This window comes from Hemibagrus wyckioides, linkage group LG23, assembly GCF_019097595.1.
Source record: "Hemibagrus wyckioides isolate EC202008001 linkage group LG23, SWU_Hwy_1.0, whole genome shotgun sequence".
Lineage (NCBI taxonomy): Eukaryota > Metazoa > Chordata > Actinopteri > Siluriformes > Bagridae > Hemibagrus > Hemibagrus wyckioides.
In genome coordinates, this window is record NC_080732.1 from 4,509,748 (window position 1) to 4,536,428 (window position 26,681).

Sequence of the window (26,681 nt, forward strand, 5' to 3'; positions counted from 1 at the left end):
ACACCCCAGTATTGATTTATTCTTTGACCGCATACCCCCAAGTGTTTTATTCTTTCTATATGCACAACATATATTCATATCCTTTTGCTTTGTTTTGAGTTGGGGGGAATGTGGACCGGAAGCAGATTGCTAGCATTCAAGAATCCATCGGCGAGACCAGCTCTCAGAGTGTAGTGGTTGCTGTGGACAGGTACAGGTCTTGTCTTACTGTAGCTTTCACATTAGGGCACACCCCTCCTTTCTGATTGACCTTGATTTTTCTTTTTATTAGGATATTCACAGGATCCACTAGATTGGATGGCAATGCTATAGGTGAGTAAATGACTATATATTATATTATATATTAGATATAACTACACTGCCAGTCAAAAAAACACCTCTTTATGATTAAACGCAGTCAGTTCTCTGTAAAAGCTCTACAGTTTAATCCAATGAATATTAATTGTTCAAGAAATATTTGTGAGTTATTGGAAGCAAATTGCACCTAACTGGAAAAGTATGAGACAAGGTGTCCTTTGTTAATATTGCTATAGAAATAAATTTGAAGTGAATAGATGAGTCTAATTGGGTGTGTGTTTCGTACAATTGACACTCACTAAAAGTATTTTTAGTTACATATAACTACTTCTATCTGCACAAGCACTATTTAAAGTCCTATTAGGATACAAGATTAGCCAATTAATAAGTCCATAAACGCACAATTATGTTGTTGCTGGAGCATATGTCTAAGATTTTTCCTTACTTAATTGCCAACTCTGTATATTTATGTTTTTCCGTCAGATATAGTACCAGTAAATAAACTGTAATGAATCATCAGAAACTCTGTGTGTAGAAATCTAAATCTAAGTTTTTTTTTTGCAGTCGATTTTGTGCGTTGGCTGTGTGCTGTGTCCATGGACGAGCTGGCCTCTCCGACCCACCCGCGCATGTTCAGCCTGCAGAAGATTGTGGAGATTTCCTACTACAACATGGGCCGCATCAGGCTCCAATGGTCCAGGATCTGGGAAGTGATAGGAGATCATTTCAACAAGGTCAGATTCGAATAGATTCATAAACGTTTCTTTCTCTTGTTTGTTTAGGCGCCTTTCGAGTCCTGAGAGTAGAAGAGATATGTGTTGAAGTTCTCTCTCGTCATGCTTTCCACTCAGGTGGGCTGTAATCCCAATGAGGATGTGGCTATCTTCGCTGTGGATTCGCTCCGGCAGTTATCCATGAAGTTTTTGGAGAAAGGAGAACTGGCCAATTTTAGATTTCAGAAGGATTTCTTGAGGCCGTTTGAGCACATCATGAAAAAGAACAGGTGACCACCGTGCACTCGGTCTTATCGCTGGACTTATTTACAAGTCAGAATTAGCAGTGGTTTTGGGTTAACATGCTCTTTCTGGAGTAGCAGCTGATACACAGGGATCTGTTGCACCTAAACTGAGGCTGGTAATAAGCGCATTTCTAAAAAATGTGCCATAATTTAACAAAGTCGGACGGTTGAAATGGTGAGGAGACATTTTTGGATGTCAGCAGTCGTAAATGAATCCATCTAACATTCTCTCTCTAAGCATCAGCATCAATTTTGGACTTAAGTTGCTGACTCTGAATACGCTTCCTAGTCTCTAATCTAATCTAATGTAATCTAATCTAATCTAATCTTTCCACCGTGTCCTAAAAAACTATTATTTGTTGCTATAAAGTAAGTGATAGCAGGCACTAATCTATGATACAGATGGTCCATGAACTAAACAGTTAAAAATCAGAATGTTTGATATATTAACTGTACATTCTGTGAAATTGTTGTTGTTTAAAAGGAATGAAACTCCTCATGGCATGCTGTTACTGGAAATTAATCACCTTTCGGGTGGCATCAGTGCTATTTATGCTATAAAAGCAAATCTTGAGCTGTTTTATTCTTAGTAGTTCCTTCACAATATTACTAGATATATACACCGATCAGCCATAACATTAGGATAAGTGAGAGGTGAAGTGAATAACACTGATGATCTCCTCATCATGGCACCTGTTAGTGGGTGGGATATATTAGGCGTACATTTTGTCCTCAAAGTTGATGTGTTTGAAGCAGGAAAAGTGGGCAAGCGTAAGGATTTGAGCGAGTTTGACGAAGAGCCAAATTGTGATGGCTAGACCACTGGATCAGAGCATCTCCAAAACTGTCCAAGGAAGGAACAGTGGTGAACCGGTGACATGGTCATGGACGGACAAGGCTTACTGACGCACGTGGGGGGCGAAGGCTGGCCCGTGTGATCTGATCCAACAGACGAGCTACTGTTGCTGAAACTGCTGAAGAAGTTAATGCTGGTTCTGATAGAAAGGTGTCAGAATACACAGGGTATGATGGGTCAGGGCTGATTTACCCGCAAAAATGTGACCAACACAATGTTAGGCAGGTGGTGTTATGCCTGAATAGTGTGTCTATGTAAATTAAAGGTATCAGCATTGGGAGAAGTGTTTAAAATCACTTCATCCATCTAATCCAGCTTTAAGTAGAGGTTGTCTGAGGTCATACAGATCCTGTAGTGTGGTGCTTATTAAACCAAGCCAGCATGCAGTCACACACACACTCAAGTGTCGAAAATGATGAGCTCAGCACTGTGGAGAATGAATCAAGCTGTCAGTGTGTGAGTTAGCTTTTGCAGCTCAAAAAATAGTGTGTGTGTGTGTAGTGTTATTGACACCTTTTATTTATTTACCTCACACAGATCGCCCACTATCAGAGACATGGTGGTACGCTGCATTGCTCAGATGGTGAACTCGCAGGCAGGGAACATCCGCTCGGGCTGGAAGAACATTTTCTCCGTGTTTCACCTGGCAGCCTCGGATCAGGACGAGAGCATCGTGGAACTCGCCTTCCAGACCACTGGACACATCGTCAGTAAGTAGCCAGCACAAGGGCGATGGGATTTGGCCCGGACACACTGAGGCTAGTCGAGCGGTCTGTTAAGATCATGAGGTTTTTCAAAACTGTCTTTATTTGTTAGTATGTGTAGAGTATGTGTGATCATTATTCTACTGAGAAAAAGAACAACAGATCTGTTTATACCAAATTCGAGGTGTCACTATTTATGGAGGTTTATATGAATCAAATTTTTGTAGCTTTCATGAATAATCTTGTCAAAACTCTGTGGAGACAGGGCCACTGTTATCAATGGGAATAAAGTATTTCTGTGAATCAAATTATGCAAAACGTTTAGGAAATTTGGATACAGCTAAATAAAATCCTTTACTAATGTCTACTTCATTTCAATAAATGTGAAGATCGTAGCTTTGAATTATATAGTTTTATATCTTAAATGTTTCTACAGGCTTTCATTATAAGCGAGCTTCAGCGAGTATATTAGTTATATAAAATTCTCAACTGTGGTAATCACACACAAACTATAGATGCTATGGATGGAGACAAGGTTGAAAACAATTCTTTAACTCCTGGAAATTAAGAGTCATGTGACTGTGAGGTGTCGTGTCGAGGTGCGAGTACTCACACACTCTCCTTTTTTTTTTTTTTTTTTTTTACAGCGAATGTATTTGAGAAGCACTTTCCCGCCACCATCGACTCCTTCCAGGACGCCGTTAAGTGTCTGTCAGAGTTCGCCTGTAACGCGTCGTTCCCCGACACGAGCATGGAGGCCATCCGTCTGATCCGCCACTGCGCCAAATACGTCTCCGACAGGCCTCAGGTCGGTGCTAATGAACTCGAGACTTTAATCCTGCTTAATAAACGCAGAACTGGAAGCTGGCTGAGGAGCAAAACCCTCTTATTTCACACCGAGCTGAGTTTACTCTGAGCCTTTGGCTATGGTAGAGCTGTAAAAGGTTTAGGATGTGTGTGGTTTATGTATTTTGCTGATGGAGGATTAGGGGAGTGACTGTGTCTTTGAGACGAGCTAAATCCTGTGTGAGAACAGGAGGGTTGCCATGTTGAGGAAGAATCCCGCAAAAGGTTAAATGACCTTCCCCCCCCTTAATTTCTAAAGCCACTGGTAGATGACCAATGATTATTGGTAATGAGTTTCAGGTCATTTCCACATAAAAGATGTATTAATCATGCTAGTTTGTCTTCCTCCCCTCCTTGGCAGGCGTTTAAAGACTACACCAGTGACGACATGAATGTAGCCCCAGAGGACCGGGTGTGGGTGCGAGGCTGGTTCCCCATCCTGTTCGAGCTCTCCTGCATTATCAACAGGTGCAAACTGGATGTCAGAACCAGGTATACACACACACACACACACACACACACACACACACACTGATAACATCCTGCACATCAAATTCTAAAAATAAGAAACATTACAGCACAGTTGTTAGGCTGCTCATTAAATTATTCTGTTAAATTGCCTCAGGGGTCTGACGGTGATGTTCGAGGTGATGAAGACTTACGGTCACACGTACGAGAAACACTGGTGGCAAGATCTGTTCAGGATCGTCTTCAGGATTTTCGACAACATGAAGCTACCGGAGCAGCAGACTGAGGTAAATATAAGAGTCCTCTTTTCTTTTAAGACTAGTGATGTTAAGTAATTAGAGATTAACGTGTGTGTGTGTGTGTGTGTAGAAAGCAGAGTGGATGACCACAACCTGCAACCACGCACTTTATGCCATCTGTGACGTCTTCACGCAGTACTTTGAGTCCCTCAGTGATGTTCTGCTGGATAACATCCTCTCTCAGCTCTACTGGTGTGTGCAACAAGGTGAGAATCCCATCCAGTTAAGGTTCAGGTATTGTCAGTAGCAGATGGTTTGAGTTTTACACAAACTGCTGATATCCTGGGATTTTCAGTCTCTGGAGTTTATACAGAATGGTACATGAAACATTGCGCTAGAGACAGTTTTGTGGGTGGAAACAGCTTGTTGATGAGAGAGGTCAGAGGAAAATGGACGGAGCTGCACAGATAAACACTGTGATGAGCAGAAAAGAATTTAATCATGCACAAAACATCGACTGTTTACAGTGGATGAGCTGAAGAGGTTCCATCCTGTCATCCAAGCACATGAAGACTATAATGGTTTACAGGCTCACCCGAACTGGACCTGATCTTCAACTGGCCAGCTTGTTTTTTTAATACTTGATCATCTTTTCTATTCAGATAATGAGCAGCTGGCGAGGTCTGGAACCAACTGCTTAGAAAACGTAGTGATCCTGAACGGAGAGAAGTTCACAGCCGAGACCTGGGACAAGACGTGCAACTGCATGCTGGACATCTTCAAGACCACTATCCCACACGCGTGAGTTCTCCCGCTGCTCTCAGGGTGGAGTCTGTTCTGTTTGATGGTCAATTATACGTGTACCGTCTCCCTCTCAGGTTGTTGACGTGGAAGCCGGCTGGAGCGGACGGCGATCACGTGACTCAGCTCGACTCGGACAAACAACTGGTACGCAAACGAGAGGTCCGATTTCGTATCTGTTCTATTAGACTTTCCACACTTTATAGTGGATGTTCCTTTACTCCATCACCCTTCTGTTGCCTGATAACGGATCTTTGATCTGTCGGAGTAACTCGCGTATCAGTGGCACAGGGTGATTAATGGACTGTGTGTGATATTTACAGGACTCCATGTCCCAGAAGTCTGTGGACATCCAGACCCGGGCTGAGGACCAGCACTCTGTGAGCAGTATGGAGAAGGCTCTGGCAGAGAATCGGAGACAGAGTCAGTACAGTTTGTCTTCAGGCAAGTTTAAAACCAGAGTCCCTGTGTGTGTAGTTTATTAGCAGAACGAATCAGGTGGTTAATTTTCAGTCCAGCCAGTATTGTGCTCGGGAGATAGTGTACCTCTTCTTCCGTACCGTAAACAGCCACCAGTTCAGTACGGTATTATTAAGTGGTGCATGACGCCGAGTCCATAATAATTAGCAGTCTTACCAGTGCATTCATTTTAATCCCAGTTAATCCTTCGCCCGTAATGCAAGCAGCGTGTTTGTGTGTTGTAGAAGTCCAGGAGCAGAGGCTGTTTGCAGCACTACTCATTAAGTGTGTGGTGCAGCTGGAGCTCATCCAGACCATCGACAACATCGTCTTCTTTCCAGCCACCAGCAAGAAGGAGGACGCCGAGAACTTCGCAGCGGCGCAGGTACGACACGTTTCTCTCCGATCCCGTGGGTTTTAAAACGGAATCCGGGCTCACGCGTGCGAAAATGTGTTGCGCAGAGAGACGCTCTGGATACCGACGTCCACGTGGAGACGCAGGATCAGGGAATGTACCGCTACCTGACCTCCGAGCAGCTGTTTAAACTGCTGGACTGCCTGCTGGAGTCACACCGTTTCGCTAAAGCCTTCAACTCCAATAATGAGCAGAGGACAGCGCTGTGGAAGGCCGGTGCGTATCTATTCTTTCTTAAGTCTTTCCTGAGTTACACCTTTACTAACAGGAGAGACTAGACAATTCTTCTAGAAAACTTGACGGATCAAATTTCATCTGTTTGAGATTTCAAACCTGAACATAAGATGCTATGTGTTTTCTTCTGTATAATGAAATGTCTTTAAAGTCCCCATGGAGCATGCAGCGTTATTTGACGTGTTCCAATGAAACATAGGGAGCTGACCTCACAGCGCGGACTGAGCTGTACTCGACAGCTAGTTGGAGGCGGGACACTTCAGATTCTAGAAAGCATTGACTGGACAGAAAATCTGATGAGAAGTGCAGAATGATGCCATCAAATTGGTGATAGGGAGAGAGATTTCGAATGCCTGTGTGAATTCTGTCATTGTTTTCGGAGCACACTAACCTCAAGGCTAATATATGCATATAGTAAAAACTACGCGATTTTGTGTATCAGGTTTTAAAGGGAAGTCCAAACCCAACCTGCTGAAACAGGAGACGAGCAGCTTGGCCTGTGGCCTGCGCATACTCTTCCGCATGTACACTGACCCGAGCAGACAGGACGCCTGGGAGGAGGTGCAGAGACGGCTGCTCAAGTAAGACACCATCACCACACACATCATGGATTTGAGTATCAACTCTCGACTGAGAGAAAACGGCAACGCTTTGTTTTATGTCGCTTTTTCTTTGGAGACTGAAGAGCTTTATCTGAGAAAAGTCACTCTATACTTTGAGATTTTTCAGTAGTTCATTTCTCTTTTCTGTATTTGGAAGTGACTCTCAGTGTTTGTGATGTCTGTGTTGTTTAGCGTGTGCAGCGACGCCGTGGCTTATTTCCTCACGCTGACGTCGGAGAGTCACCGCGAGGCCTGGACCAACCTGCTGCTCCTCTTCCTCACCAAAGTGCTGAAGATTAGCGATGACAGGGTGAGTGTTTACTTAAGTCTCAGTAATTATGTACATCATATTATATTATATTGTTGGATGGACCGATGAATGGAGTGTGTGTGTGTGTTCAGTTCAAGGCCCACGCCACCCGTTACTACCCTCTGCTGTGTGAGATCATGCAGTTTGACCTGATCCCTGAGCTGAGAGCCGTTCTGAGGAAGTTCTTCCTGCGCATCGGGCTCGTGTTCCACATCGCTCACACGCTGGAACCGGAGCACGAGGCCTAAAATCCGACCTCCGATATCGCCCCCTTCTATCTGCCGTCCAACTGGTTTAGGATCGTAATCTATTCTCTCCCCAAACGCAGGGCACTGCCGAGGCCCTGGACGGATGCGAATGAAAGCTTCTAGAAGAGCGTCTCGATGGTACTCGTAGCAACATTCTAGACTAGAACGGGTCTAGACCGGGAATCGACCGCCGGCTTGTACGAGACTACAAGATCCGGATTACGGTAAAAGACGACTCCTCGACCTCTGAGAACCTCAGAATCCTGAGTATATTTCAAAATGGTGTGTCACTTTGTTTCAAACATAATCCTAAAGCTGGAAGAAGAATGACTAAAAAGGGGCCACCATCCAGTAAAGTTAGTAATTAGTTCGGATAACGAGTAACCGCCGTTACTCCACATTATTCTAATTTTTTGTTTCGTTTTTGCACCGCTAATGGCTAACATTAGCATGAATAGCTCTTCGAATCGATCTAGTTGTACAGAAAAGCGGCTTGTAAAATAATCCCATAACACTAGATTTTATTTCTAAATCTTTTCCTCTCTCTCTCTCTCTCAGAATTTGCTGCACTCGTTTTTGTTTTTTTTCCTTTTCAAAAATGCACTGGAGATTTTTACTTTTGTGATAATTTATTTAACTACGCCATCTCTCTCTCTCTCTCTCCGATTGTCCAATAAGATTTCTAATTGATATCATATCAACTATATATAGTTAAATTATTCCATTTTATATGTACTGACGCTTTTTTTAGGTAAAACTTATAAAAAGATGGCAACATATGAGGATCCTACAAAACTGGAACTCGGGGGGGGAGGTTCAATTAAAAAAACAAAAAAAAGGATTGCACCCCAGCGAGAGCTGCATCTGAGTCACTGGTCTATATAATCCTGACGTAAGCTTCACTGTATGTGTACAAATTTAATAATAAAAAAAAAAGCTAATATATTGAAATCTTCTCTTCGGTTTGGGGATGGGGTTGTGTTCTATAGGACAGACTGAATCAATTGCTCTGAAAGACGAGATGTTGAGCTGAAGCATTCCTGATTACGGTGGAATAAGTGTATAATGGTACAGCACTGTAAAGTTTTCTATGTGGAATAAAATGATCTGTACAACTGTGTACATTACTGCTTATCCTCCCACACATCCTGATCAGGCCAGACAGGTCAATAAAGTTTCTCAACTTGCTATACTTGTGCAACTTGTATCCTGAATAATTCTTTTTTTTTCTTAATATTTTTGGTCAAACTAAACCTACTGGATTCGGGTTTTATCTTCTCATATATCTGTTAATTTCCAAGCACGTTCATGGGAGGGGTGATTTGCATCGAGAGCCACGCCCACAAAAGAGAAAGCTGAAAACAAAATGAGGGCCTCTTAGACACAGAGTGGGGTAAATCTCCCAGGAATGCAGCTCAGACACTGCAGTGTCATTTACTCTAAACACACACTTCCTTTATCTCCTGTTTATCGAAGAATGTCATGAGTTTGGCGCTTGAGGTGATATAACGATACGGAACAAGAAGTCATCCGGTTAAAGCAGTTGTACTGATCAAGCATGGATCCAAAGAGTGCAAAAATAATTTATTCCATATTTAAAATACGTTATCTTACATACGTCAAATAGATAAAGCCATGTTAGTTAGCTGTAGCAGAGCAACAGTGTGCAGTAAATCCTTTCAGACGCTGCTGGCTAGCAGGAGGCAAACACACACACAGGTTTGTGCTGCTCTGCTCCTCCAGAGATTCAAGCCCATGTGGCCTGTGCAACTATTTCACTTTAACCAAACACAACCAACATACAAATTTATTACGTCCCTTTTTGGTTTGAAATAAGACCGGGAACGTGCACTAGCCGTGGTAAGTGGACGGCGTGTCCCGTTCGTCTCTTGGCAGGCTGCGGCTGGACGGCCTTCGACCCGCCATCAGCTTCTTGAGCGTCTCTGTGGTGCCGGGGCGCAGCCAGGCCTCCGTGGCGACTGTTGTTGTGGAAACCCGGCGGGCAGGGGGTGGAGATGGAGTCTGTTGCCAAAGGTCATCTCCTTCGTCAGCAGATATTTGTCCTGGAGAGCAAGGATAATTAGAATAGTTACTATATATAAATATAGTATTTACATTAGTTACTTTCAGTGACCGCTGTTGTCTGTATTGACCTCGTCTTTTATACTGCAGTGCAGACATGGAGGACACACTAATACGTTTTATAAGATATAAAACACCAGTATAGTGTTATAGTGATGTTACACTCAGTTCTCTCTCTCACCTGATCTCCGGTCCTTCTCGCTCATGTCATCCAACGCTCTCATCCTGCGCTGGTTCAGTTCTCGGAATCGGTCCAGCTGGAAGCTGTTTGCTGAGCCCAGAGAATAGATGTTCCTCTCTCCGCTGGGAGTCTCTCCATCCTGAATTAAAAACCACACACACACACACAACACTGTGTAATAAGTACAACAGATCCACGGTTCTCAAAGCACAGGAAATTACTCCGATCAGACATAACATTATGACCACCTGCCTAATATTGTGTTAGTTACACTGTTTGCTGCCAGAACAGCTCTGACCCATCATGCCCTGTATATTCTGACACCTTTCTATCAGAACCAGCATTAACTTCTTCAGCAATTTGATCAACAGTAGCTCCTCTGTTGGATCGGATCACACGGGCCAGCCTTCACTCCCCACGTGCATCAATGAGCCTTGGCCGCCCATGACCCTGTCACCGGTTCACCACTGTTCCTTCCTTGGACCACTTTTGATAGATACTGACCACTGCAGACCGGGAACACCCCACAAGAGCTGCAGTTTTGGAGATGCTCTGATCCAGTGGTCACAATATGGCCCTTCAGTCAAACTCACTTAAATCCTTACACTTGTCCATTTTTCCTGCTTCTAACACATCAACTTTGAGGACAAAATGTTCACTTGCTGCCTAATATATCCCACCCACTAACAGGTGCCATGATGAGGAGATAAAGCGGTCTCTGGCTGCATCGGGACTATGACCTGAAGCACTTACATTGGAGTAGTCCGTTTTCCTGGCACGCCGTCTTCTCTCTCTAGCAGAGAGGCGATCAGAGCGCGGTGTTATTGGTAAGGAATAACCATTAGCATCTGCACGGCAAGGAGAAAAAAGTTAAATCAACATTATACACAAAAAGCATGAGATGTGGCTTATAGCAAAGAATTAAATTATCCTCCAAGTTTGGTCCAGGCAGAAGTCTTTTTAAGGAGAGATCTTACAGAAAACCCAGAGGAAAAGGGTCACTTTAGCTCGGCATCTTGATTTTAAATATCAGCTCACCGATAAAAGCACTCTCGGACTCTAAAAGCGTGTTTCTCCCAGCCTCTTCCACATAGCCGTCCCTCTGTAGGTTTTAACCACAGCATATAAAAATATCTGGTCAGTACACAGTGGTGTCAGGGAGAGAGGAAATCACGGTACAGTTATTCTGAAAGACCACAGAAAAGTGGGTCACACAGAAGCAGGTCAGCCGCGCTGCACTGCTCAACACTCACCTGACGAGGAGCGGGCTTCATGGGAGATGACAGGTCAAAGTAATCTAATATAAGAGAGAGAAGTCAATACAAAGTGTGTGCGCGTGCGTGAGCGCGTTTGCATGCGTGCCTGAAAACAAGACTTAAGATGCATGCGGCTAAATTACAAGCTTCCTTCAGGCATCAGGACTGGGAATCATTTCATTCCACAAGATTCCTGGTCGTTCCTAACTGGACATTTGACCCCTCATTGCTTTAATATTGTTTCTTTTTAAATACGTTTGTGGGTTTTAAAGCTAAGCAAATATTCAGATAACATGATTTGAGATCAGCCCTTATGCACTTCCTCCCAGTCACCCATTAATTTCTTCTGTATAATGCGCATTTGTTCGTATGCGTGCGTGTTTGCGTGTCCGACCGACGGCTCTGGCGCTTTGCATGTTGTTGAGTCGGCGCTGTTGCTCTCGGAGCAGAGCCTGCTGCTGGACTTCCAGGCTGGCCTCGTCAGTGGGTGGTTCAGGATACGCCTGCCTCATTTCTTCACGAGACTCGCTGTCTGCAAGAAACCCACGAGAACCACCATTTAAACACACACACATCATCTCTGCTTCCTATGTTCCATCATTGTGTGACTGACGGAGGCAAGTGGGAGAGTTAGCTACATCCCTTCAGTATGCTTGTGAGAGATAACGCTCTAGATCAACCACATCCGTCTTACACTGCCATCATATTGAGTGATTCTGTTACTAAGCAAAAACAATGGAAAAACAGGACAAAATTACAGGACACCTCTGTCCCTAGAAGTACACTGTGCTCAGAGACAGGGCCAAGGTAACAAAGGATGACCTGACCACCACAGAACACCACACATGAGCTGAGACGTCAAGACTGGGCCAAGAAATATCTGAAGACAGATTTTACAAAGGATCTTTGGACTGATAGGATGAGAGTGACTCTTGACAGACCAGATTGATGGGCATGTGGCTGGATCAGTAATGGGCACAGAGCTCCACTTCCACTCAAGGTGGCTGGTATTATTGAAGATGAGCTAGTTGGACCATTTCTGGTTGAAGATGGACTCAAAATCAACTCCCAAACCTACTGCCAGTTTTTAAAAGACAGTGATACAGGAAAAAGTCTGCATCTTTTAAGAACGCCATGGTATTTATGTAGGACAATGCTCCACTGCATGGCTAGCCAGTAAAGGCCTTAAAGATGAAAGAATAATGACATGGCCCTCTTCCTCACCTGACCTAAACCCTATTGAGAACTTGTGGGCTCTTCTTAATCGGGAGAGTTACAGTGAAGGAAAACAGTACACCTCTCTGAACAGGGTCTGGGAAGCTGTGGTTGCTGCTGCACAAAAAATTTGATCCTCAACAGATGGAGAAACTGACAGACTCCATGAATGGAAGGCTTACGAGTGTGATCGAAAAGAAGGCTGTATTGCTCACTGATTTTTTTTTTTTGTCAGAAATGTTTATTTGTAAATTTTGAGCTGTTTGTTTATTACTTTATTTATAATATACTGTTTGTTTATATTATATATATACACACATACACATACACACCGATCAGGCTTAACATTATGACCACCTGCCTAATATTGTGTTGTTCCTCTTTTGCTGCCAAAACAGCCCTGACCCTTCATGCACTGTGTATTCTGACAACTTTCTATCAGAACCAACATTAACTTCTTCAGCAATTTGATCAACAGTAGCTCGTCTGTTGGATCACACAGGCCAGCCTTCACTCCTGTCGACCCTGTCGCCGCTTCACCACTGTTCCTTCCTTAGACGACTTTTGATAGATACTGACCACTGCAGACCAGGAACACCCCACAAGAACTTTGGAGATGCTCTGATCCAGTAGTCTAGCCATCACAATTTGGCCCCTCATCAAACTCCCTCAAATCCTTATGCTTGCTTATTTTTCCTGCTTCTAACTGTAACATCCAGGTCCCCTGCCTACCGCGGGGCTCAAACCCGGATCTCCATGGACACCGTGTGCACCCGCATCCCATGGAAATCAGACCCATGCGCAGGATTAAACGAAGCACTGCATTATTAACAGGGGGAAGACAGGACTAAAACAAAACTAAACAAAACGTAGAAACATGACAAAACAATGACTGGCAAAGACAGGCACACAAGGGATCATTATATATATATATATATATATATATATATATATAGGGCAACACATATATAGGGAAAACAAACAGAAAAGCAGGCTCTGACGATTCACCTGCCAGCACTCCCTCCAGTGGTCTGGCAGGGAACTGTCCCAGTGATTCCTGACACTAACGCATCAACTTTGAGGACAAAATGTTCACTTGCTGCCTAATATATCCCACTCACTAACAGATGCCATGATGAGGAGATAACCGGTATTATTCACCTGTTAGTGCTCATAATGTTATGCCTGATCAGTGTGCAATCCTAGATGGATGGTAATATATTGCCAAATAGAATTTTCATAATGTTTTCTGTAACCAAAAACATGCTACTTTTGTGGCTGTGTAGCCTGAAATGATCAATTAAATGTTTGTGTAATACAGTGGTGGACCGTCAGTGTCAGCAAGACCTTCTCTGCTGGCCTAAACAGCAGTGATCTGAATCACTGACTTGCATTTTCATATATTTTTCCATGAATGTGTCTTAAATGATTCCCAATAGTCTATTCTCTACATTTCATAGTTTTTCTCTCGGTTGTGCTGCTTCCAGTAGTGGATATTTATGATAAGAGTATTTATCCAATCATATTTGGGTGAAAGAAATCTGCCTTAAGGCCTTCAGAGTCAATAGTGCAGGCGCCCGTAGCTTAAAATAAGTGGCAATGAAATTGTTACATTAACCAATCAGACTTCGAGTTGGCGTCACTGGGGCCATCTAGCAGGCGTACGATTACGTCAGCAATTTCCCATCCTTTGATTGGATAATTGGAGCAGTCAGAAGCAGCGAACCGCACAAACTAAGGAAAATATATATATATTTTAACTCACAATGGCTGACAGGAGAAGAATTTGGTGAAGGCCAGTGAAGGCCTAGGTGTGAAATGTGAAATTGTCCAGGGCATAATAACAAGGGATCTAGTATAAACAAATGTAGTTGTTCTTCTGTTTCCAAAAATGTACTTTAAAATAACTTCCAAGTAAATTTCAGAAAAGCTGCTGACCTTCTGTATGTGCTTAGTCATGTGCATTCACAACTAGCTTAACTTGCACATTCTGGAGTGCTGTTGATCCACGTCTTGAACCGTTTCAATATTATTGTAAGGGTTTGCATTGCGTGCAACATTGAAGCGTTAAGTGATTTAGTGTAATAATTAAATTAAGTGTAAAAAATGGCAAAAGAATGCATGAACATTTAACTGTTTGTTCCAGGCTGCGAGTTTGAACGCTGATGAGTAAAATACACATCAGTCTCTGTAGACAAAAGTGTATTAGATTTGTCTGAAAACCACTAAAGAAATGAATAAAATAAACTAATAAGCAAAAATAAACTAAAACAAAAGGCTTTTAAGTAGAGTTTATAATAACCTGACACCACCATCATAGCTACAAAACATCCCAGGGGCCTCATTACACCAAATACAGTAAAAAGGTTTATTTTACCAAAGAGTAAAAGAATCTTAAATGCAGATGTGCGATTGTTAGAAACATGACCGGAGGAACACTTTACAGAGATCATGAATCCCTTATTTGTTTATCTAGCCCTAAATGTGTTGTCCTTGTGTGTGTGTGTGTGTGTGTGTGTGTAAATATTGTCCTCTATTAAGCATCTCTGTATTTTACCTCTGTACTTGAGCTGGTTGAAGTCCTGTATGATCTGATTGTTCAGTGCTCTGGTGTTTGATGGAGGTCTCCTTACAGGCATCTGCATCCGCAGCCTGGCCAGGTCAAAGGGGTTCAACAGAGGTTGTGTTCTGTGCCTACACACACACACACTTATTTAAGCATTAAAAACACTATAATGCTATTCACATAGTACAAGGAGAAGCCCTGACACTGTGGGATAGTAAAGAGGATTATACAGTGTGTTGGTGTAAGCTGATGTGAGTGTGTGCACGCAGCAATGGAGTCCTTCTAAACACACACACACACAGCAATTCAAGCATGGCCTCACACTGGACTAGATTATAGAATCAAATTCAATTCCTTGTTTCTGAACACAATGTTTATAAGCCCCGTGTGAACCGAATGCAGTGTGCATTACCTGTTTTTTAAGGGAGTTTGCGTATCCTCTCTGTCCGAATGTTCTAGCTGCCCTTCAAGTCGTTTCTGCTCACTTCTGAGGTGTCGACGCATGAATGATAACTTCCTGATCACATCTTGCCGTTCCTCTAACACACACATTCATTACATAATCACTGGAGATTCTGAAAAGAAATACTTTTAATTTTTTCCCCCAGAGAGGCGATTTTTTTCTCTGCCGTACAGGAAAATGTCCTTTCTACAATTGAGAGGCAGGTTTGGGAAGGTGATGCGAGTTACCTGCTGCTCTGATCTGGTTCCTCCGTGCAGGAACAGGTGGAGACTGGGGAGTGGAAATAGACCGAACCTGTGGAATCACACAGGACACACTTTCTAGCTTGTTCTCATTTGTTTGTCAGTGACAAATTCCATCAAATGGCCAGTTTTAACAGCTTTTCTAAAATTTCAGCATTTGTATCTAGGTAGATAATCGTTCAAAGTATATTTGGCAAAGCAATATACACTTCAAAATGATTTCTTTTGTGGAAAAATTCCATTTTTATCATTGTAAAAAAGTACAGAGCCAAAGCTCCATGCCCAAAACACACCATTAGAAATCAAGCACTTTTATGACTCAAGTTAATTCATGACTTACAGAGTAAGCTGTAGTTGACCGTTGGCTCTCGACTGAAGGCGGTCTGGGAGTAATCTGGTGGCCCAGTTTCTTTTGAATTGTAGGGATGGGTGGTGAACGAGTCCTGAATTCCTTTGGGTTCACAAACCATTTTCCACCATCAATACAACCACAGATGTACCAGTAAATGTAAAACACTTAATGAGGAAACAGCTGCACGGACCTGTTCCAGTCTGGCTTGCTTTTCCTGCTCGTACTGCTGCTTCAATGCCTCGTTCGCCTTCTCTTCCTCCTCCTTCCCCTTCTTTTCGGCCTCTCTGCGCCGCTCCTCGGCTCGACGGATCGACTCCTGGTTCCGGGCGTTTAGCTGCAAAAGAAGAGGGCATTTAAAATCTAACACCTGAAGATTCTGACAGCAGCGGAAGAGAGAGAGAGATGTGAAGATGGAGACCCACCTCCATTTCCTTGCGTCTTTCCTTCTCCTGTTCCTCCTCAAACTGCCTCTGCATTTGTGCTCTCTCTTCAGCCAGCCTCTTCTCCTCCTTCTCCTCCTCCAGCCTCAGCCTCTCTCTCCTCTCTGCCTCCATCCTCCGCTTCTCCTCTATCTGTATTCACCCAGAATTCCATGTCACCTCTATCAGAGGCATTTTCAGAAGCATATGGTTAATCTGTGATGGGAAATGCTTTATACCTGCTGTTTCAGACTTTCCTTGTATCTCTCCTGGTCGCGGAGCTGCTGTGGCGTCGGGAGCTCACTGAACACGTTTCCTCGAGCGTGAGGCGAGGGCCGGGTGAAGGAGGAAACTGCGGGAGGACAGGGGGACATTTAATCATAATCTGATCGCAAAAAACGCATGCAATACCTAACCAGAACTCCTGCTGGATTTTGTTTTGTGTCAAATATCAAAGGCCATAAAACCAAGCACTGAATCAATTATTCAAACTTCTACTTTAGCCAAAAAGAAAAGTTATTTCTTTCCTTTTTCCTTATACATAAGCGAGCCAAGAAATGCTTATGCTTTATGGTTTCTTCTTCATGTTTGCTCTGGAATTACGTGGCTGAACGCAAAAAAGCTTAGAGCTACCAGTTCAGCATCATGATAAAGATAAAGCGCATGCCTAAATCACTCACACTCATCTTTATCAAGCTGCTCAGTATCTCAAATAAATGCAGTTTAAATCTACATAATGTTTAATACAGATTTTATTTCTCTCTTCGTTAGACACTTCATTTACATTTAGGGTCAAGGAAAAACTGTGCCAAAAAATTACCAAAGGATTCCTTTAAGTTTGTATACCTTTGTTATCTGATGCTCTGTGTGAAGAAAAATCCTTATCCTCTGCCCTTGATGTAGCTTCGGTCCAATCCACTGATGCTATGGCTCTTTTGTTAAAGGATTCTGGATTCACATACGCCTCCTTGTTGGTTCTGTGCATACGCTTTAGATCACCTAGAAATGGACGCGTGTGAGGTGATTTACAAATTAGCGACAGAATCATGCAGGAAATCTTACCTTGTTACAAAGAGTATGCTAGTATTACTGATTAAGATCGAGCACAGCATTGTGGGAATGATAACTGGGATGAATGTATCGCTAGCTGTAAAGACACTACAGAATATCAGTCGAGTTGATTTAAAAACTGAGAGAAATTGGGAACGTTAAATAATTAGTTAGTGTGGTCTTACTGATGAGGTTTCCTCGGTCATCCCTGAGTGGAGCCCCAGCGCCTCCTCTTCCCCACGGCTCGTAGGCTTTCATCTCTGCCTCCAGTTTAGCCTCGTACCTTTCCTTCTCCTCCCTCTCGCGTCTCTTCCTTTCCTGCCTCTCTTCAATCTGGGGCAGGAAATAACCCTATTAGTTTCATGACGACTTAATATCTCTAAATTGTTTTCAATCTGACCTTAGAGGATAGACAGACATATTTATTTCCATTATGCAAATCTTCATATTCCTGTGGGTTTTCCGTTACAAAAATGCTGACCTGACTACTGCCTGGTTATTTTCTGTCAAAACACAGTAATCATTAGACTGACTCCTCTTCTGCCATCACAGTACTCCAAAGGCACTCACCTTTAGGATTTCAATACTACACTGAATGATTTGTAAGCATCCTTGCATAATGATCTGTCGCAAAGAAATTAAGATGAAGAAGAAATGTCTCCGGTATTTTTTTTACAACTACAGGTTGTACCTTGCCTGCAGTACAGTGCAGATGCTTGTGTACTTTATCTTTTACCTGTTGTTTAAGTGCCTCCTTGTAGCTTAGAGTATGGTCCTTGGATTGTTGGTGCCGGTCAGGATTTGCTCCAATCCCAATTCCAGAAGGAGAAATGCCATGTGGAGCCGGTCTACAGAAAAATTGGGGAATTGTTCTCATTTATTGGATACAGAACAGTCACAAACCATGAACTGATGTTTAACTGGAAATCTGCTGAACCGGCATGGTGGGAGAGTAACTCTAACGTGGCTGTAATATGGCCTTGAAACTGATACCACAATAAGTGAGGATATTGATATTATTTACTCCTACGTTAAAAAATAAAAAACCCATAAAACTGAAGGAGCACAAGGAGACGAATACACCCGGCACCGCAGCAGATGGTAGCTAGGTGAAAATAGCATGCTCTTTCAGCCAAGGAGACATACAAAACTAATACTTTGTTATTAATAATTTAATCCTATTTTACACTGATATCCTCCTTTTATGCACAAGCGGCTTATAGCAAATAAGACCAGCGCATTATGGCAAAATATTTTCTGGAGAACCCCCTGCTGAAAGTGTCATTTATTAAGACTGGGAAATGAAATTGGGCTTCATTAGGAGGAACTCTCTTTGAAAAGATTATTAAGGTGCTAAACGAATGAAATGTACAGCAAGTGATTCAGAGACAGGATAAAGAGCACCTACTGTGCAAAGACTCCAGCAGGAGGCTGAAGGACAGATGTAAATGCTCTGGCTGGGAGATTAGGTGGTGGGTGCACTGCTGGAGGTCCGTCTAACACACACACACACACACACACACATTCTTTAAAGACTGCATAGAATGGTGTAAAATACTAATAATACAGAGCCTTCAAATACTAAACATCTATCATATAAGAGGTATTTTACACTGTCGGATTCCAGATATATAAACATTTAAAACCACGCCCAAAGTCAATTTCACTTTTAGTAAATTGTGTCCATCTAGTAATTCAGGAAGGTCTGCTAAATGTTAAAGCCACTCACAGTATGTCAGATGAGGGTCTAGGGGATTCCTGGCTCCATAGTAATAGTAGGCTTCATCGTATGGAGTGCTGTATGCCTCAGCGAGGACGGGTGCCAGTGGAGGAGCGGCTCTTGCGACTCTGAGACCACAGTACAGAACGAGCCAAAGAAACACAGGTCACAGATTAGATGAGGGCCATACTGATTAAACCGGAAAAGCATTCGCCAACCAGGTAAAAGAACTCAAACATGGGTTGTAAAGTGCACCTGGGGGCAACCATTTCTCCGATAGTTCCTGAGAGGTCTTTGTGAAAGTTTTCGTTGAAGGCCGAAATGCCGTGGTTTCCGACTCCGGTGCTTGCCGCGGTACCCATGTGCCCCATGGCGGTGCCATATTCAAGAATAGGAGACTGGAAGGCCACGCGGGGTTTCTCAGGCGGCTCTCTTTCTACTTCCTGTGTCCTTTTGTCCACGTCTGCCCCGAGGGTGTCCAGTCCCATTCCGGGCTTGTAAGGCGCATCCCGCCTCCTGCCTTCATGCTCCCTCCTTACAGCACCAAACTGTTTAATCCTGTCAGGCTGTGGGAGACCAGGTAGGTACACGGTCATATACTGAAACAAAAAGCGTGTTGTATTAATAGGATTCTAAAAAACATGAACAGAATGGGGTTCCAAAGAGCAGAATATGGTTACTCTGCTTGTATTATTTATGAAAAATAAATGGAGGAACAGAAGCAAAAAAAATAAAAAAAAATATAAATATTGTGGAATTCGCGGGAATGTGTTGTGATGCAAAATAAACCAGCAAGGCAAGCCTGCCATCTACTGTATAAAAAAAGGAGCCACACATTTACCTGCTTCTGTTGGCACTAAAAACACAATCACAAGGCAGGTATCAGGCACCAAACATCAACATTTACTTTTAGCTATTAAACACTTCATGTGCAGATCAGTTCAGCAAGTCATGCGTTCAGATCGCTAATACGTTAAACAGTTGACTTACAAAGCTATTTTCACATCCCATTGTTCTAAATTGTCTTTTACTGCAAGGCCGCATGCTTTAGCAACTTTTTCAATTACAGTGCACCAGAAGTAGAACAGAATGACTTCCCAGACGGTGTAATGGCTTAAATACCTCTTTCTCTGGGTCAATAGCTCCTGTAGCAGCAACTCTCAATTCGAGCTCCTTTTCTCTACAAAATATAATGATTAAAAATAATAACATCAGATAATATGACAAACATTTTTCAGTGAATCTGTGTTAATGCAGCATAATGCCTGATCAGGCATAACATTATGACCACTGACAGTTAATCAGTGTTATTTACTTCCTCATGGCACCTGTTAGTGGGTGGGATATATTAGGCAGCAAGTGAACATTTTGTCCTCAAAGTTGATGTGTTAGAAGCAGGAAAAAATGGACAAGCGTAAGGATTTGAGTGAGTTTGACAAGGGACAAATTGTGATGGCTAGACCACTGGATCAGTGCATCTCCAAAACTGCAGCTCCTGTGGGGTGTTCCCGGTCTGCAGTGGTCAGTATCAAGTCTTCAAGTATCAAGTATTTAAGTCTTGTAAGCATCCTTTGAGGATCTGCTGCTAACAATTTGGTGCCAGATACCACAGCACACCTTCAGGGATCTAGTGAAGTCCATGCCTTGCTGGTTCAGGGCTGTTTTGGCAGCAAAAGGGGGACCAGCACAATTATTAGGCAGGTGGTCATAATGTTATGCCTGATCAGTGTATATGAAAAATAATTGCACGAGAGGAGGAAAAAATTGTGTTGGAAATCCTCACGCGCTGCAATGCACCCACTTTTTCTTATTCTTGCGCTGTTCAGCTATTTGCTCCAGCAGCTCCTGTCTATAGCGCTCCTTTCTCCTCTGAACAGCTTCCTCTCCCTCAGCAGCCCCTATAATGAGTGATTTTAAAAAAAAAAAGCATTACATTTCAAGAAAGCTCCAGTACATTTACAGGTTTTAAAATCTAAATCCCAGTAATGCACCGCAGCTATAGGCCCCTCAAACAAACTTATAAAAGTCAAAAATAATTCTGTAAAGGCACGCCTTCATGAAGAGTCGATGAAGCTATTAATCTTACCGATCATAAGTCCTGTAGAGAAATCGGTCATGTTCCTCTTGTTAGCAGCTCTGGCTTGCGCTGGCGCTAATGGACTGCAGGACAATCCGGAAACACAAAATCAAAACCACAAGGATGGTACAGTACACTTCTCACTCGGATCGGCCTCAAATTATGCCATGTTCCACAACCAGCCGAACAAAGAAACACTTTGGGAAAGGTCTGAAAGAACTGCAGCGCTTCCCATCCTTCTATAGATCGATGCTTCTAACCAGTGAGCTGCCTAATAAATCTTCTCCACTCTTGCACATTCCGGCTGACTGCATCTTTTCGCTAATAGACACCCTGACTGAGATTAACACAAAGCCTGACCGAAATCTAAACTCAAAGAGTTGAAGTTTCCACCACAACACATAAAAAAACAGGAGAGAATTAATCAGCGAATTAACTCACTAACTATTTAATGCACTTGAATGAATTTCCCTCTTGTTTAAACCTCGACCTTCAAAAACGCAATTAACGTAATTGCTCTGAATCAGTACTTGGCTTTAATCGGTGCCAGCGGAGTCCGCCTGTTTTCCTCTTGATGGTCCTCTTCATTAACAGTAGGTTCCTCCGCTTCTCTATTCTCCTGAGTAAACCTGTTCAGTGGGAATACAATCAGCTTAATGACACGCTCGTCTGTGCCAGTGCAAATCATCAACTACAAACATGACTGCAAACACACCTATTAGCTCTGTGTTGGTGTTTTTTGTGTCTCCTGCCAGCTAGCGCAGGCTCAGGTCGATGTCTGGGCCTCCGCTTCTGCAGGAGCTCAAGCTCCTCTTGTTCCTCCTCCTCCTCAGAGTTCAGTTCCTCATCGGAGCTGTAGCGCTCCCTCCTGGACCTCCTCTGCCAGCGTCTGGGCGTGTCCTCACCTCTTCGCGCTGGCATCGGGGCAGCGTAAGGCACACGTTCAGTCGGGTTGTCTCTCCTGGAATATTGGAGCCTCTCTGGACTCTTGCGTCCTCGAGGTTTTGGAGAAAACGATGGACGGTATGAGGCTGTAGGGATGAAATGATCTTTTCCACGGGGCTGGGGCCAGACAGACATTGTTATTTAAGATTAACTTGAATAGCTACGTTCTACAGACAATAAGACTTTTAATCTGATGCTTTTGTCATCATGATATCTCCAAACTATATGTAATGTCACCAAGAGCACCGGCTCTCAGTAAAACAGTACAAGGAAAGGTGTTTTTTTTTACTGATGTCCCAAGTTTAATCAGAAGACTGGAAACTTCAGGCTGCTCTATTTTTTACATTTGCTGATCTACACTGTAGTTTAGTCTAAATAAAAAAAAAACCAACTCTAACCTGTGGAGCGTTCGAAGTTCTTCTCATCTTCTCCATTTCCTCGTCTCCACGGATTAACGGACTGTAGTCCTTAGTCCTCTCATCCTGCAACTTGTTCTGATAGAACATAAATAAATAAATAAATAAATAAATCAATCAATCAATACAAAATTTCCAACCACAAATAATTTATCTATAACATAAGTCACAAAACCTAAGTAACCATGACCTATTCTTATACCAGCTCATTTAACTTCAGCTTGACCAGTAATAATAAAATGTTAGGTGTTATGTTAGGATTAAAGAATTGTTAAAAAAATAAATAAATAAAAATCAGAAGCCTGAACACATGACCGCAAAGCCTAACAACATTCATGTAACGGTATCTATCGGTCCAGCTCAACAATGAAGAGCTGCATTGTACCAAACTGACCTGAATGACAATGCATGGTGTTGCTACTGGACACCAAAATCTCCTACAACACCAACAAGTGAGAACAAACTCCAGTTCCTGTTAAACTCATCGCTCTATTGTGATACCCTGGTGTTGCGTTATACATAATGAATATGCTCCTTTGATTACCAGCTCTACTGCGCGCACACACACACACACACACACAAATACACTCACTTTAGTAGATCTTCTCTCTCTTGTGGGAAGAGACAGTGTCTGGGCTTGAGAGATCGGCTCAGTGACATTGACATTTTGTTTCTAGAATATAAGACCAAAGAGTGCTTTATTATAACTTGCACATAATCATATTTCTGAACTAGAATTGCCTGATCATTTAAAGCACTAGAACGAGGATACAAAAGTGTACAAAAAAAACTTCATATACCAAACCTATACCACAGCATTTCTGATTAGTGTGTTCAATAATTCTCTATAATCCCAATCCCCTTCACTTCCCAATGCACATGGGAACGAACAGCTTTTGCTGGAACACTGCAGATATTGCAGGCATCTCCTCTACAATCTTAGCGGATAATCTCACCTGGATACTTCAGAGGACTGCTGCTGTAATCATAAATGCTTATTCCAGGAACATGCTCTTCGTTCTGATTATCTTTACTCTTCCACACAGACATACTACAAAACTTATATTGCACCCAGAAGTTCTACTCTGAAGCAAATATATTTACACAGCTCTTTAAAGAAACAGACATGAGCCTTACACTAGGTCGTCTGCTTTCACCTCCCTGATGTGTGCATGCAGCGTTCCTTAGACACCTACGGTAACCTCACCTGGGCTTGTTAATGAGCTGATAAGCCACATCGCGTGCGGTAAAGCCAGGCAACACTAAACGTGTCCAAGGACTCTGGATTATACTAGATATATCTAGGAGACTAACAAGTTCCCTGCTTTAGCAGTGAAATCAGGGCGATATTTCTCCTCCCTGGTCTTGGACTACGACCGCCTCCATGTTTCATGCTCTCACTGCTCCATACTCATCTGACTGCTTAGAAAGTGGACTGATCTACTCCAGAAAGACAACTGTTTCAAATTGAACTGTAGGAGACTTCTGCTGGGTTTTTCTGGCGTATGAAAAGCTGTGGATAGTGTCAAAGGTCCACGGTTTGAACCTGGGATTAGCGTCTGAGCAGGTTTCCTCCCGACTGTGATGAACTGGTGTCCTTATTCAACCTAATGCCCCCAGTGTTACCTCTACCGCAACGCTGACCAGAATAAAGTGAATCCTAATAAATATCAGAAGCAGTGACCACCTCGGACGCATAGCGCCTGTAATCCAGGCGAAGCTCTTCCTTCAGCTTTTGCTTCTTCCTCTCATACTCCTCTCCCAGCTGCAAACTTAAACCGTATCCTTCATCTGAAATCAAGAACAAAGACAAAATTTGATACCACTGGATATTTGCAGTAGTATTAATGATGAAGAATTTTCCTATACTGAAGGATTATGGGCCCACCTTTATTCTGTTTGGCTTTTGATGTGCTTTTGCCAGGAGACTCCTCTGTATTTTGAGCGAAGCTTGACTAAACAGCAGCGAAATGAAAAAGAAGAAAGGGTTTTCGTGAATATACTGCGTTAAGTATTTAAAGGTGCATTAGGTAGGATTTGGAGGAGGAAAAAGTCTCTAGCAGTTAAATAAGTGAAGCTGAATAAGATCTGAATGATACTTTTATACACCGACCAGGCATAACATTATGACCGCCTGCCTAATATCGTGTTGGTCCCCTCTTTGCTGCCAAAACGCAACAAACTGTGATGCACTGTGTATTCTGACAGCTTTCTATCAGAACCAGCATTAACTTCTTCAGCAATTTGACCAACAGTGGCAATAGTAGTCTGTTGGATTTCACTCCCCACATCCATCGATGAGCCTTGGCCGGCCATGACCCTGTCGCTGGTTCACCGCTGTTCCTTCCTTGGACCACTTTTGATAGATACTGACCACTGCAGACCGGGAACACCCCACAAGAGCTGCAGTTTTGGAGATGCTCTGATCCAGTGGTCTAGCCATCACAATCTGGCCCTTCATCAAACTCCTTACGCTTGTCCATTTTTCCTGCTTCTAACACATCAACTTTGAGGACAAAATGTTCACATGCTGCCTAATAATATATCCCACCCACTACCAGCTGCCACGATGAGGAGATAATCACTGCAATACACTTCACCTCTCAGTGGTCATAATGTTATGGTCTGACCGGTGTACATTGAAACCATTTCCACACAAAGCCACGCCCCCCTCCCCAGCACCAAGGCGGTTTAACTAGATTCAACTTTAACTAGATTCAGCGTTTTCTAACATTCAGCTTCATAGGCTCGAAAAGCAGCTTGCTTACAAACTTTTATAAGCATGCTTATAACTTTCTCCTCATAACGATTTAGAAAGATGTGGAGAGAGAAACGCGTTGGGGGCGTGGCTACAAATGACCAACATTCCCGACCGGAAGAAACCGTTTTCCTAACGGACTTTTTCTAAGACAATGGCTTATACTTTTTTTTAAAAAAAAACCACATTTCTACATAATGTCCCACGTTACTCGTACTAGTAAGAAAGATAGTAAAACATTAACTAAATGCACCTTTAATAAAACAACACAAACACGAATTAAATCACGCTACGTCACCTTCATTTCCATATAAGGCATGTATCCACTCTCTGCCACCATCTTCGATTTTTTCCTCCGATAAAGTTCGCTTTATTTATTTTCAGTAGTTGTTTAAAATGCCTAAAGACGGTATCTAGGTGATTATGCTTGTTTGGAGTCTCTAGCAGAAACAGCAACCAAACATAGCACGTTTTTCTCGCGAGCAGAAAAACAGTCTCTCTTCAGGTTAGTGAGCAGCCTCTCAGCCAATCAGATTCCTCCTTTCAACAGGCATCACGACGGTATCCAGGCAACCGCAGAATAGCAACTGAGCGCGCGCGCAGCACCACGTTATCTTACTTCGCTTGAAAACTCCCATACACGCTCGATCACGGACGGGATGCCTTCCTTTTTCGTACTATTTAAACCTCGAGTGCTTTATTAAAGATGAAAACGTTTCTCTAATCCGTGTCTGTTTACTCAACATTCCGTGAATCGCAACGAACGGAGTATCTAGCGTTGTATCTTCCTTACCGCAGCTGTTTCTCCGCCGATGTGCTAATGAGGCTTATCGGCATATCAAAATAAAAGTCGGGGTTTTTTTGCGGCGTATGTTGGCAAATGAGTTAACACAAAAATAACGGCATAATGTGTTCGTTGTGTGAATATAGTGTGATGAGAGATTTAAGGCAATTTAAACAAGATTATTTATTTAAGCTCTAAAACTTGTTGGTGCGTATTATTATGGGGGGGGGGTAATTACCAGAGTTACTGTTACTACACAAAATGGTCAAATTATATCATATTAAAGCAGTCATGTCAATATTAGCGAGTGATTTATCATATTTCACATAGCACTTGCCTGCTGTTATTTAAAAAAAGGTATAATAGAAAACATCTGTTTAATCAGATTCACAAAATGAACACTTCTGTGGTATTAAAACAAATAATATATATTCGTTTATTAAAAACAATCATATGCTTTGTTTTTTTTAGTTTAATGTGATTATGAGAAACTAACTTGGTCATCATTTACAATATGATTTAAAAAAAATGTCCTGAAGAGCCAACTTGTAACCGAGTGTCGATTTGTAATGTTGGGTCTTTTAATTTGGAAAAGTCCTGTCCACTTCCGCTTATGTCACAAAGCTTACTGCAATTTCTCGCAGTGGCACTAGAGGGC

General features: G+C 42.6%; 2 protein-coding genes across 9 annotated transcripts in view; one reads left to right on the plus strand and one right to left on the minus strand.

Annotated features, from left to right (window-relative positions):
- arfgef1 (ADP-ribosylation factor guanine nucleotide-exchange factor 1 (brefeldin A-inhibited)) overlaps positions 1 to 8,685 on the plus strand; it is a 49,121-nt gene extending 40,436 nt beyond the window's left edge. For 2 of the 6 annotated variants that reach the window (XM_058376433.1, XM_058376437.1), the window contains 17 exons: positions 100 to 190; positions 272 to 312; positions 862 to 1,031; positions 1,149 to 1,300; positions 2,709 to 2,881; positions 3,523 to 3,683; positions 4,083 to 4,213; positions 4,347 to 4,476; positions 4,559 to 4,694; positions 5,091 to 5,229; positions 5,307 to 5,391; positions 5,553 to 5,673; positions 5,934 to 6,073; positions 6,151 to 6,319; positions 6,780 to 6,918; positions 7,132 to 7,249; positions 7,342 to 8,685. In XM_058376433.1, coding sequence (XP_058232416.1) covers positions 100 to 190; positions 272 to 312; positions 862 to 1,031; positions 1,149 to 1,300; positions 2,709 to 2,881; positions 3,523 to 3,683; positions 4,083 to 4,213; positions 4,347 to 4,476; positions 4,559 to 4,694; positions 5,091 to 5,229; positions 5,307 to 5,391; positions 5,553 to 5,673; positions 5,934 to 6,073; positions 6,151 to 6,319; positions 6,780 to 6,918; positions 7,132 to 7,249; positions 7,342 to 7,497 — 2,252 coding nt within the window. In that variant the 3' untranslated portion in view covers positions 7,498 to 8,685. The remainder of the gene's footprint in view (positions 1 to 99; positions 191 to 271; positions 313 to 861; positions 1,032 to 1,148; positions 1,301 to 2,708; positions 2,882 to 3,522; positions 3,684 to 4,082; positions 4,214 to 4,346; positions 4,477 to 4,558; positions 4,695 to 5,090; positions 5,230 to 5,306; positions 5,392 to 5,552; positions 5,674 to 5,933; positions 6,074 to 6,150; positions 6,320 to 6,779; positions 6,919 to 7,131; positions 7,250 to 7,341) is intronic. The other 4 variants (XM_058376434.1, XM_058376438.1, XM_058376435.1 and 1 more) reach the window with 3 other exon arrangements.
- A 375-nt stretch (positions 8,686 to 9,060) lies between these two features.
- LOC131344063 (centrosome and spindle pole-associated protein 1) lies at positions 9,061 to 26,169 on the minus strand. Of its 3 annotated transcripts, XM_058376013.1 has the most exons (30): positions 25,538 to 26,169; positions 24,370 to 24,436; positions 24,169 to 24,272; positions 23,074 to 23,154; positions 22,464 to 22,559; positions 21,836 to 22,182; positions 21,651 to 21,749; positions 21,130 to 21,203; positions 20,845 to 20,941; positions 20,166 to 20,223; positions 19,885 to 19,899; positions 19,299 to 19,609; positions 19,053 to 19,171; positions 18,732 to 18,819; positions 18,060 to 18,171; positions 17,509 to 17,656; positions 17,120 to 17,272; positions 16,513 to 16,625; positions 16,277 to 16,426; positions 16,045 to 16,188; positions 15,843 to 15,953; positions 15,488 to 15,554; positions 15,210 to 15,336; positions 14,789 to 14,925; positions 11,411 to 11,548; positions 11,014 to 11,057; positions 10,799 to 10,862; positions 10,514 to 10,608; positions 9,761 to 9,899; positions 9,061 to 9,560 (listed from the first exon to the last, which is right to left on the minus strand). In XM_058376013.1, the coding sequence occupies exons 1-30, from the start codon at positions 25,577 to 25,579 to the stop codon at positions 9,349 to 9,351; spliced, it is 3,552 nt and encodes a 1,183-aa protein (XP_058231996.1). In that variant the 5' UTR covers positions 25,580 to 26,169; the 3' UTR covers positions 9,061 to 9,348. The 3 variants fall into 3 exon arrangements, with proteins under 3 accessions (XP_058231996.1, XP_058231997.1, XP_058231995.1); XM_058376014.1 differs by lacking the exon at positions 19,885 to 19,899 and having other exon boundaries at positions 25,538 to 26,167; XM_058376012.1 differs by lacking the exon at positions 19,885 to 19,899 and having other exon boundaries at positions 19,299 to 19,642; positions 25,538 to 26,167.
- Positions 26,170 to 26,681: the final 512 nt, after the last annotated feature.

Excerpts from the sequence above, each read along its gene's own strand:
- LOC131344063 (XM_058376012.1), bottom strand. The coding sequence starts at position 25,579 with ATGGTGGCAGAGAGTGGATACATGCCTTATATGGAAATGAAG. Across the intron at positions 19,643-20,165 it reads CTATTGACCCAGAGAAAGAG|TATATGACCGTGTACCTACC; the intron begins GTATTTAAGCCA and ends TTTTTGTTTCAG. Across the intron at positions 11,549-14,788 it reads CAACCAGCTCAAGTACAGAG|ACAGCGAGTCTCGTGAAGAA; the intron begins GTAAAATACAGA and ends GGTTTCTTGCAG.